At 40.8% G+C, this 12,266-nt stretch overlaps 1 protein-coding gene across 2 annotated transcripts in view; it reads left to right on the top strand.

The window, feature by feature from the left end:
- Window positions 1-12,266, top strand: part of PCDH15 (protocadherin related 15) — a 1,406,570-nt gene that overhangs the window by 1,127,057 nt on the left and 267,247 nt on the right. For both annotated transcript variants that reach the window (XM_050959272.1, XM_050959271.1), the window contains one exon: window positions 4,155-4,283. In XM_050959272.1, the coding sequence (XP_050815229.1) occupies window positions 4,155-4,283 (129 nt within the window). The remainder of the gene's footprint in view (window positions 1-4,154; window positions 4,284-12,266) is intronic.

Genomic DNA, 12,266 nt, shown 5'->3' on the forward strand with positions numbered 1-12,266 from the left:
AATATGTATAGCAAGGCACACTCAAGGTTAAAATTAAAGCAATGATGGAAAATTAAGATCTAGGTTCTAAAATGAGCCCTGTCTGATCTTATAATGATCCAGTAGCCCTTGAGTCTCTACCAGTTATCTCTAAGGTAAAGAGTCCAGGATCCCAGTAAACCTCTTCAGATATCTCGGAGGTGGCAGTAAACTCATTTCCTTCCCCCATATTACCATACAGATTGAGGGAAGGTCTGCTTAACCCTTTTGTATTTTGTTGGGCATCTTGTCCCTTTCTCACTCAAGTTTCTCTTTTTTCTTGCTTTTCATTAATAATTGCCCATTTCCCTCTCTGGTATGTCTCCTCCCCTCCTCTTTATTCCCCCCACCTCCCGAGGCTAATCCCTGCACTGTAAGAATTCCTGAGATTTATTGCAAGTTCCCCTCACATCAAAATTGAACTTAATGTTGAAGAATGACACAAAATTCCACTCCTCCCTTGAGTGGCTGAAAGCTGAAGGAAAGAGTTTTGTTCCCTCATATGTGCCTTTCTAGAATTATACCAGCATTCAGACTGGTAGACTGTATTTGTGGTAAGGCCATAATGACCATTTTGGCAAAAAAAAACAGTTGTGCAGGGGCAATACAAGATGTCTTAGAGACTGGGATTTTATTTTTGTATTAGAAAGTTCATTAGGCGGTCATAGGTCACATTTTAGATCTGAATTTTGAGATGGGATTGAGTATGATAAGAGAAGCTCTCTTTATTCGTTTAATATTTAATAGTACTGTTACAGACAATCATTACACAAAACTCTGGGCATTTATGGATGTAATTTAAAAAAATACTTGTGATAATTGAATTTTCCACAGTACGTAGATTTATATGTGTAATATACACCTGCGCGCGCACACACACATTGATATTTTTTTTCTTCAGGCACAAAGATGGATCTGAACTTATAGTTCAGAACATGAGAAGCTAGCATGAGACCTCCAAAGCTTAATTACCAGCTTAGATCTGATATCGCTGCCACCAATCAGGAATTTTAGGGCCTGATACCCTCTGGTCCCCCCAAACCTTCCCAGGGGACCCAAGACCCAGATTCCTTGAGTCTCACCACAAAGGGAAATAACCCACTTCCCTTCTCCCTCTTCCCCTCCAGGTGTTCCCTCCCTGGGTTCCTGGAGAGATATACAGATTCAAGCTCCGTGAATCTAAACAAAGGGATTCCACCCTCTTTACCTCCTCCCAGCTTTCCCTGCCCTGGGGACCCTAGAATACTCCCTGCTTCAAGTCCTTGAAACACAAGTACCGAGAGATCTAATCTCTCTCCCCCCTCACCCAGAGGGTATGCAAAGTCAGGCTTAGTAAATCTAACACAGAGATTTTCCCCCCCCCCGTTCGTTTCTTAGCCTTAACCAGTGAAAAACACTCAAACAGGTCTTAAAAAGAAAGCTTTATATAAAAAGAATGAAAAAGGACATAAAAGGGTCTCTGTATCAAGGTGACAATATACAGGGTCAATTGCTTAAAAGAAAAAATGAATAAACAGCCTTATCCAAAAAGAATACACTCCAGCAACTACACACATGTAAATAAAAAAAAACAATATAAACCTATTGTCTTACTATCCTTGTACTTACAACTTGGAAACAGAAGATTAGAAAGCCTGGAGATTCCTGTGGTCACTCTCAGAGCTGAGAAAGAGAACAGACCAAGAAAAAAGGACTCACCCAAAACTTCCCTCCACCCAGATTTGAAAAAGTCTTGTTTCCTGATTGGTCCTCTGGTCAGGTGTTGTTTGTTACCTCTTTCCAGGTGAAAGAGACATTAACCCTTAGCTATCTGTTTATGACACGCGCACACACACATTGATTTTTTTTTCTTCAGACACAAAGATGGATCTGTAAGCAAACTAGAATAATAATTTTACTTTCATAAACTTGATTAAAAAACAATCAGACAAAATGTGTTTTAGCTGCTGAGTAACAAATCTAAATGTTCTAAATGATGCACTAGGTTGACTCACTATTGACAGCATCATGAAAGCAACAAGCACGTTGTAGAAACATTCCATTAAAGTTTCTTTGTAATAGAAAAAAAAAATCTCAAACTGACAGCTATTTATTTTCTGATGTCTACGATTTCCATGTCATGTTTTCTCAGTTTACTATATCTAAGAGATTTTCTCTTCATTGTGCAGAATCAGACTAGTTTATTAAAATCCATTTGACTATAGTGTGCTTTGTGTATCATCAACAGTTAATGTTCTGGAGCCTTCTTATTGTTGACAATGATTTTGTACATCTTTAAAAAAAGAGCTTGAGCTTCCTAAAATAAATTAAATATAGGAATGACAAGTTTCAGAAATAAATAGTAAGCAACTGAGCAAAAAGCCACTACAAGAAGCTAGTTAATTGCACCATTGTTTTCATACAGTTTTTAAAATACTTTGTGTGTGTTTAAGTATGTAGTATATTATGTCGAAACAAGACAAATGATGACTGAATATTGATTACTTGTTGAAGCAACATAAATATAACAAGAACTGAATAATAAACTCCATCAACAAAGCCAGCACTGGAATTTCAACCTCACCCTGCTCTTAACCCAGATCCATATTGGACAAAGAAAAAAGATGGCCTTTGCAGCCTGACCTAAAGGTTAACAAACCTGGGCTATTACAGACTGGGAAGAACTGATTCCCAAAATAATGGGGTCCTAGTAGAGAGCATCCTACAAGCAGCTTTCTGCTTTTTAATGCCATTGAAGCTATAGTTCAGGCCCCTTCATTGATGGCAACTGTGGCCATGTCTTGTGAGGAAAGAGGTTGTCTTGTTGGGCTTTTCTGTGTAGTGACTTACTGGGTCTCAAGCCAGGGTGTAAATCTATAGTACACAAGGTTCAACACAGTAACTTGCCACATGGACACTGCTATGGTACAGTGAAAGTCTTGGAGTGCAGTTTGGCATAGCCAGGGCCGTCTCTACTGGTTTTCCGCCCCAAGCAGCACGCCGAATTGCTGCCACTGATGGCGGGGGCAGTCTGTGTGCCATTAGGGTGGCACGCACATTTCCATGGTGGCAGCAATTCAGCGGCAGCTTCTCTCTTTAGCCGGAAGACAGAAGCTGTGCTGCCACGGACAGCTGAACATAGAAGCTGCCGCCGAATTGCCACCGCCGCAGAAATGCGCGTGCTGCCCTAATGTCACATGGACTGCCCCCGCTATCCGCGGTGGCAATTCGGCGCGCTGCTTGGGGGCAAAAACACATGGACTGCCGCCCCTTGCAGATTGCCATCCCGAGCACCTGCTTGGAATGCTGGTGCCTGGAGCTGGCCCTGGGCATAGCAGTGACCACAGGGGACTTGACTCCATAGCAATTTTTTGCACTGTAAATTTGCACTTTGACATGAAGCTCAGCGACTCAGGGTGTAGATAAGTGTATGCCGACAGACCCCGGTCGTTGGCGGGCAGGATTGAACTGGGGACTTGTGTAGCTTAGTGCATGAGCCTCTACCGCATGAGCTAAAAGTCGACTAACAGCCAACTGTTAGCTAAGGGTGAAGAGCAGACTCATTTTTATCTCTCTTTAAGTGGTCCCGGTGCCACTAGATGGGACAGAATACCACACCCAGAAGGTGTGTGGGTTAAACAAGCACTTAGTGTAGGTCACAGGTCAACTTATATTCATGATTACATTTTTAAAGATAAAAATTTTCTGTGGCCTACTGAGTATGTAACAAGTCTTCCTACAGATTACAGTTAAACTAAATGCTACATCCTGGAATTCGTACATGAAACAGAACAATCAGTTTTTATGGGTTTTAACAAGAATTTGGTCAAGGGCCAAAACTAGACATTTCTGCTAGAAAACATGGTGTTTCATGATGAAATACAAGGAAGGAAGAAAATCACAAATGTTCATGTTTCCCAAAGGTACTTGAAATGGATCCATAGTCTTTGCTTTAACACACTCTCCATTCCCCCAAAAGCTGACAAACAAAAGGCAAAACTGACTAATGCTTGACTTTTCACCGACGAGGGGAAGAGTGATATATTTTATTTATTTCACAGTTGGTGCTCTTTCACAGCAGAGCTCTAATCATACATAGTAGTAAGACATCATGTAAAGTGCAAATATTTGGCTCACTATTTTATCTTTCCCTGCAGACCTCAACTGCCACTGTTAATGTGGTGGTGACCGATGTAAATGACAATGGACCAGTCTTTGATCCCTTTCTACCTAAAAATCTATCTGTACAAGAAGAGGAAGTGAATGCTTTTGTTGGGCAATTGAGGGTAAGTTAATCATGGTGTGCTTGAAGATCACAGTAAAAACGTTAGAGACTATGAATCATAGAATTATTTTAGTTTAGAAGTTAAATAGTCTGCAGTATAAATATACTGTGCTTTTTTGCCTTTACGTAGAAAAGCTTACAAATTTTGCTTTACTGGTTTTAATTTAACAAAAAGAACGAGGAGTACTTGTGGCACCTTAGAGATTAACAAATTAAGGTAGTCTTGTTAGAGTTGGTATGGCAACACCTATTTTTTCATGTTCTCTGTGTATATATATCTTCCTACTGTATTTTCCACTGCATGCATCCGATGAAGTGGGTTTTAGCCCACAAAAGTTAATGCGCAAATAAATTTGTTAGTCTCAAAAGTGCCAGAAGTACTCCTCATTCTTTTTGCTGATACAGACTAACACGGCTACCACTCTGAAATTTGTTTTAATTTAGTTTTCTTTATTTTTAATTCTGCTATGAGCTGAAGGGAATTATTTATTTATACAGCATTTAAAATAAATGTGTATGTTTTCAGAAACATCTCTTAGTAATGTCTCATCATGATGCACTTATATATAATGCCATACCATATACTTTTTCATACTTATTTATTTATTGTATGGACATTTATCAATGTTAATATTTATATAATTCACTATGAATAGGTAATCAGCATTAGCCTCAAAGTCTTATTGAAAATGTGGTGACCCATTTCCACTGAGAATATATGGAGTAAATTTTTTATTAAATGATAACTTTGGAGCTTCCAGTTCAGTTCTGTAGTAAAACTAGAAGCAAGAGCAACTTGAAACTAACCAGGCTACCACTGTTAACGAGAAACCTTAATGTTAATGTAATTGAATATCGTCGCAAGACCACAGTCGCCTGCTGCTATAACAGTTAATTTCTATTCTACCAAATGATTGATGTTTCATGTACATGAATTGCTGAGATTAGTGAGGGGGAAAAAAGCAATTAGAAATCTTTTAATTTGATCTAAATAAATTGTGTTGATGTTGTAAAATTAGTCTGAGTCCTGGCTTACATCTGGAATCGTTAGCAGTAGTTATTTTAAGCTGTTTATTTTTTTATAATATTTTGTCACTCATTGGGACATGCTGCCAAATTAAGAATTTGTCACTCAAAATATTTTGTTATTTTGTGTTGTTTTCTTGGCAGTGCCCCAAGTGTCAGCAAGCTGGGGTATGTGTGTCAAGCTTTTGAACTCATAGGATTTAACACAACTTATTAAGAATAAGAAATCAACTTATTAAGAAATAAAATAAAATCATGTTTTGCTTTTACTTTTACATCACTTCTTCTAAAACAATACCCAGCAAAACCTCTCTGCCCTTATGTGTCTTTGTTTTGGACAGTACATATGCCTGTGTTTTAGGTGAAGGCTGCTATTGTTTGTTTTCTGGTCCATAAAAGAGCACAATAGTTTCTTAAAGCTATCTTAAATGAAGGGGAGTGCTTCCGCCCACTAGTGTCAATGATATTTCACACAATTTACAATACTATTTATTTTTTTACATCCTGATAAGGAAGTAAATTTAAAGCTCCCAACCAAAACTGAACTTTTGATATTATGACTGGTTGCAAAGAAGATGAGATTCATATGATTGGCAGACTGGTTGTCTTTTTAATTATCTTAATCCTGTAAGTAAACCAACAGCTTCTACCCCCACCCCTGCCATAGGAGATGAAAGGGCTTTTAGTGAAAGCTCCTTCCCAAGTTTATAAATAACTGATACATCATTTCTAAGAAAAATCTGACATTAAAATTATAAGAGATATAACAAGTTGCTACCTGCTGTGATTACAGTACAATTCTAATTCATTTTAATCTTGATCTCAAAGCCCTCACTTCTGAGTTAAGGTTCTAATAAATTTTACTTTGTTTCAGCCAGCCCACAGATAAGGGATATAAGCAGGCATGGGGAGAAATAACAGCCATCACAAGAAAGAGGCAAAAGGGGAGAAGGAAAGAAAATACTGAATGAGAGGTAGAAGAGAGGGGATAGAACACAAAATGCCAGATGGAAGAACAGTTTGAAGCCTCAGTAGAGAGCTAGATAAAGTTTTCTGGAATGCTAGGGTAGAGCTAGTGAGCCAGGATACTGCTGGTCTTCATGCTGCATCGATGTGGGTTTGACTAGTTGTGGTTCTTGTCAGATGGCTGCTGTTCTGCATGTGTGAGAGAGAAAGAGGGTCGGCTTTTATCTGTAAAAGTATGATTTTGTGTATATCAAGAAAATTTGCTCCCTACAGTTAGTCATGAGGCTAGGGCCAGCCCTTGCAAATAAGATTACAATATTTCAGGTTCCCCAAAAGAGTAAACTGCGGAGGGGAGGGGGTGAGGGAGAAGGGGAAGCTGAAGGACGGGTACAGTTGGGGAGGTTTGAGGGGGTATCTGCATCGGGGTACTCACTGGAGATTGGGGGCAGTGTTATTCCATGTCACAGTGGCATGGTGGCTGGCACAAGCCCAGGACGCAGTGCCAGTCATCAGCCAGTCCCTCTCTGTGGGACCCCTCTCTGCAGGATTGGGAGCCAGGGTCTGGGTGGGTATGATTCAGCAGCTGTGGCTACAGGGGAATGGATCAATCGGTTGCCAGTGCCGGAGAGGGAACCAGTCAGGAACAGGACCAATCGAGGTTCTCTGAGCTGCACCATCTTTGAAAAAATCCCAGACATTGCCTGTTTGAAAACTCTGCCTGGAGAGAGGATGGAGGCAATGTCCAGGAAAACCTAGCTGTATGGTAGCCATACTTGCAAGTAGCTCCTCAAAAGAAGAACATGTTATGAAGAATGTATTCCTGCTTTGAAAAAAATAAGCTTAGAAAAGATTCCGGCTGCTGATTAGAGGGAGCTCACATTTAATTTATTTATTCAAGGAGCTATATCATGGCTGCAAAGTTAAATCAAATCTTGGCTGTTGTGGTACACAAGGATATTCCTTGTGTCTCTTTTTCATACGCACACAAACCAACCAGCAGACAGGAAACTAAACTTACTTAGGGCTTGTCTACACAAACAATTTGTTTGCAGCAGGCGGAAATGTGACTCTATCCCACACTAGCCTCCAAAGGAGTAACTGTCCATCTGGACCCGGCTGAAGCTCATTGACAGTAACTTAATATGCTTTCATCTAATAGTCTTTCAAGAAGGAATAGATCAAAGTGTATTAACAAACAGTTAATGCACATCAGCAGCATCCATGTGGATATTGAGTCCTCGGCAGGCTAGTGTGGTGTAGATTCACACTACAGCTTACTGAGAACCAGTTGTTCATGTAGACAAGACCTTAGATTATAAACTGGCAGATTCTTCAGCTTGATCCTCCTATTCTGGAGCAACCTGCACCCTCCATCCCCATGCCAGATATGAGTCTGCAGCCACTCACTCTTTCCATCTTATTAAAAAACAAACACACAAAAAACTAACTTTACTGACACTACTTCTAACTTAGGCCCTGGACAGAGCGTCACAGATGATAGGCTCCACAGGCAGATGCACAGTCACACAGCCCCCCTATGTCCTGTTTGTCCTTTTGCTCTGACCACCTCACCTTCTCATTTTCCCTTCATATTAAACAATTTCTTTTTAACACAGCTTTTAAGACTTTTTTTTTCAGAAGTGAAATGTCTGTTTCTCCTTGACATTAACCATAATGCTGAGAACACTGATAACTAGAGCAGGGATTTTTCTGTCAGGTTGATTTTCTGATGGAAAATGCAGTTTCTGGAAAACTAAAAATTTCTGCAGAAAATACTGATTTTTGCAAAAAAGAGAGAGAGAGATTTTCCATTGAGAAAATCAAAATGAAATTTTCAGTTTGACCCAAATCAGAATATTATGTTTTGTTGAAGTGACCCAAAATGTTTAATTTGGAATTAGTTCAATGAAATATTAAACTGCATTGCCTTATCAACGTGTTGCAGTATGGGAGTTGTAGTTCAGGCCCCCATTCTTTCCTATATGCTGAGCTCCCAGTAGGACTACATTTCCCACAATGCAACATACAGCATTGCATGTCATGTGAGTTGCAGCACTCTGGTTGCATTATAGGAGATAACGTTTGGCTAGGGAAACTGGCTCACCAGAAAAAATGAGAACAGACTCCTGAACTATACTCCCATATGGGCATGAGCCACAATGGGAAAATTCAGCAGAATGTTGAAATGATTCAAAAGAAAGCATTTCCTGTCATTTCAACTTAAAGAAACAAAATATTTAAATTTGTGGAATGTTCATCAAAAATGTTAAAATGATACATTTCAAGATTTCCAAATATATATTTGTAATTTCTATTCTGTTAAAAAAAAAAAATTAAAAAAAAAATTCCATCCCAGACTGGAATGGTAACAAATGTTGAAATGATAGAATTTCCCACACAATGTAAATTCAGAATTTCACTCGGTTGTATTGGAAATGCTTCCCCACTGCTTCTGTGGTCGCATATTGTTACACTATCATTGGTCCATAATTCTCTCCCCACTCTGGAGCATGATGCATCCATGATGGAAAGTGTAGAGAGAGGAACTGATGGGCCAGTATGAGATCATAATAGCACTAGAGGAACATTATCAATAGAAGTGGGAATAGTGGCATCTGAGGAGGAATACATGTGCTTTCAGCATCACTGTTAGTATCAGAGAGTCTTGGGAGCTCATAGTGTGCGTGAGGTGTACCTAAAAAGTTTGCTAATGAGGCTTGGAGCATTTAGGCCCAGATTTTTTAAGGTATTTAGTCATTGCTCTGTTCAGTGTTACAGCGCCTAAGTCTTGTTTTCAACATTTAGGCACTTTTGAAAATGAGATTTAGGCTCCCAAGTCATGTAGGCCTTGCAATGCTGAGAGGAGCAACACCTAAATACCTTTAAAAAAACCTGGGCTTTATTGCCTACGGACCCTTAGAATTTTCCTTTATTTTCCACTCTCACTTCTCAAAGGTCTAGCAGACAAGTCATATATACACATAATTTAATTGTAGTGGTATATATCAAGGAAGAGAATACCAAACATAAAAAATATTTGTTAAGGATTAACAAATCTATAAGGTTGTGACAGGGTATATAGGTCCTCCTTAAATTCCAGCATATAAGGGATTACAAATAGAACCAAGTTCCTTGCTCATTATATGAGTGTTCTGGGATGGGGATATAAAAAAAAAAAAAAGAAAAGCTGTTGTAAGGAAGGTTTCCTAAAGGGAAAAGGAATGCCCTCTCCTCTCCCAGTTTGCTGAAAGCTGCAAAGGCCTCTATTGGCTGTTACCAAGTCTTCTGTGTTACTTTGATTGTGGTTTGGAATTTACTTTGTTAATCAATCTGGCCCTGAGGAAAGGGAGTTGAACTGGAGTTTGGCCTTTATTTCCTCAGCTGGTGAATCTGCCCATCGGCTTCCGAAGGTGTGTATGCATATATCCTACCTTTTTATTAAATTTTGGTAAGCATGATATTAATAATACTGTACATTAAGAACATCATAAGTGGACTTCAGAATATCTTACTGCAAGGTGTTTTTAAAGGGAAGGAAGATGTAGGGAAACCTCAGAGAAGGAAGGTACAATGGGAGTTGGGAGAGATACCAGTGAGTTAGGGGTAAACTTTCTGTTTTCTCTTTAGTTAGTTTTTATGGTTTTGTTATGAAACACATGACACAAATAGTACTGAAAGCTACAATATATTATTTGTTATTCTTGTGAATCACAAGAAGGTATTGTGCTGATGGATGATATTTTGGGATAAACAGAGCGATGAGGCATTTTGGATAAAAACAAATTCTAATGTTTATCTGCATATATTTGGGTAATTAAGCGCGATTAAATTCATCTTGTTCTTTAGCATGATTTCTGTATTATTCTCACTGAGGGTACGTCTACACTACGGGATTATTCCGATTTACATAAACCAGTTTTGTAAAACAGATTGTATAAAGTTGAGTGCACGCGGCCACGCTAAACACATTAATTCTGTGGTGTGCATCCATGGTCTGAGGCTAGCGTCGATTTCTGGAGTGTTGCACTGTGGGTAGCTATCTCATAGTTCCTGCAGTCTCCCCCACCCATTGGAATTCTGGGTTGAGACCCCAATGCATGATAGTGCAAAAACAGTGTTGTGGGTGATTCTGGGTAAATGTTGTCACTCATTCCTTCCTCCGCGAAAGCAACAGCAGACAATCATTTCACACCCTTTTCCCCTGGCAGACGCCATAGCACAGCAACCATGGAGCTCATTCTGCTTTTTTTTACTGTCGCTAACAGATGTGGTACCGCAGCAGTCATGGAATCATAGATTATTAGGGACCTCAAGAGATCATCTAGCCCAACCCCCTGCTCAAAGCAGGACCAATCCCCAAATGGCCTCCTCAAGAATTGAACTCACAACCCTGGGTTTAGCAGGCTAATGCTCAAACCACTGAACTATCCCTGCCCCCTAATGCAAAAGACTAAGGAAGAGAGGCTGAGCCCTGCTAACCTTTACCCTTACTCCCATGAGTAGAGACATTGACTGCACATAGGAATAAGATTACTCACCTGTGTAAGCATCTTTCAAAAGCTGTGAATTCAATATCTCAGTTCCCACCCTCCCAAATAATTGGTGATATATCTATCTCCTAAAACTGGAAGGGACCTTGAAAGGTCATTGAGTCCAGCCCCCTGCCTTCACTTTCAGGACCAAGTACTGATTTTTACCCTGGATTCCTAAGTAGCCCCCTCAAGGATTGAAGTCATAAGCCTGGATTTAGCAGGCTAATGCTCAAACCACTGAGCTATCCCTCCCCCTAAGATAGCAGAGATGGTTATCAGTTGTTCTGTACAGGCTGCCATGCTATTGTAAATTGGCGATGAGATGACGGTTATCAGTAGTTCTGTACTGTCTGCTGATGTCATGGATGCCCCTGGCTGAGGTCGGCCGGGGGCGCAAAGGCAAAACTGGGAATGACTCCCCAAGTCAATCCCTCCTTTATGGTATCTAAAAATAGAGTCAGTCCTGCCTAGAATATAGGGCAAGTGTACTAGAGAACCAGTGTACCAGAGAACCAGAGAGCACAGCCGCTCCATGTCAGATCCCGCAGAAATGATGAGCTACATGCCATTCTAGGGGGTGGCCCTGCAACAACCCCACCCATTGCTTCCCTGCTCCCCCAACCCTCCTGGGCTACCCCCATTTGTGTGATGAAGTAATAAAGAATGCAGGAATAAGAAACACTGACTTGTTAGTGAGATAAAATGAGGGGGAGGCAGCCTCCAGCTGCTATGATAGTCCAGGCAGGACATTAAACGGTGTGGGGGAGAGGAGCCCAGCATCCTGCTGCTATGATAGTCCAGGCAGTACAGAATCTTTTCTTTAGACATTAAAGGGGGGTGGGGGGGGCTGATGGAGCTCAGCCCCCAGTTTCTATGATGAAGATGATTACCAGCCGTTCTGTACCATCTACTGGGAACGACCGGGAGTCATTCCTATTTTTACCCAGGCACCCCGGGCCGACCTCACCTGAAGCCAGCCAGGAGCACTCACGGGATGATGACGAGGACGGCTACTAGTCCTACTGCACTGTACCGTCTGCCACCGGGGAGGGGAGGGGAGAGGAGAGGATACTGCTGTTCACTGCCACAGCATTGCGTTTACCAGCGGCATGCAGTAGACATAGGGTGACATTGAAAAAAGTCAAGAAACGATTTTTTTCCCTTTTCTTTCACGGGGTGGAGGGGGGTAAATTAACGAGCATACCCTGAACCACCCCGGACAATGTGTTTGACCCTACAGGCATTGGGAGCTCAGCCAAGAATGCAAATACTTTTGGGAGACTGCTGGGGACTGTGGGATAGCTGGAGTCCTCAGTCCCCCCTCCTTCCCTTCCTCAATGAGCATCCATTTGATTCTTTGGCTTTCCATTATGCTTGTCACACAGCACTGTGCTGTGGACTCTGTATCATAGCCTGGAGATTTTTTTCAAATGGTTTGGCATTTTGTCTTCTGTAAGGGA

Source organism: Gopherus flavomarginatus, chromosome 6 (genome assembly GCF_025201925.1).
Source record: "Gopherus flavomarginatus isolate rGopFla2 chromosome 6, rGopFla2.mat.asm, whole genome shotgun sequence".
In the NCBI taxonomy this organism is placed as follows: domain Eukaryota; kingdom Metazoa; phylum Chordata; order Testudines; family Testudinidae; genus Gopherus; species Gopherus flavomarginatus.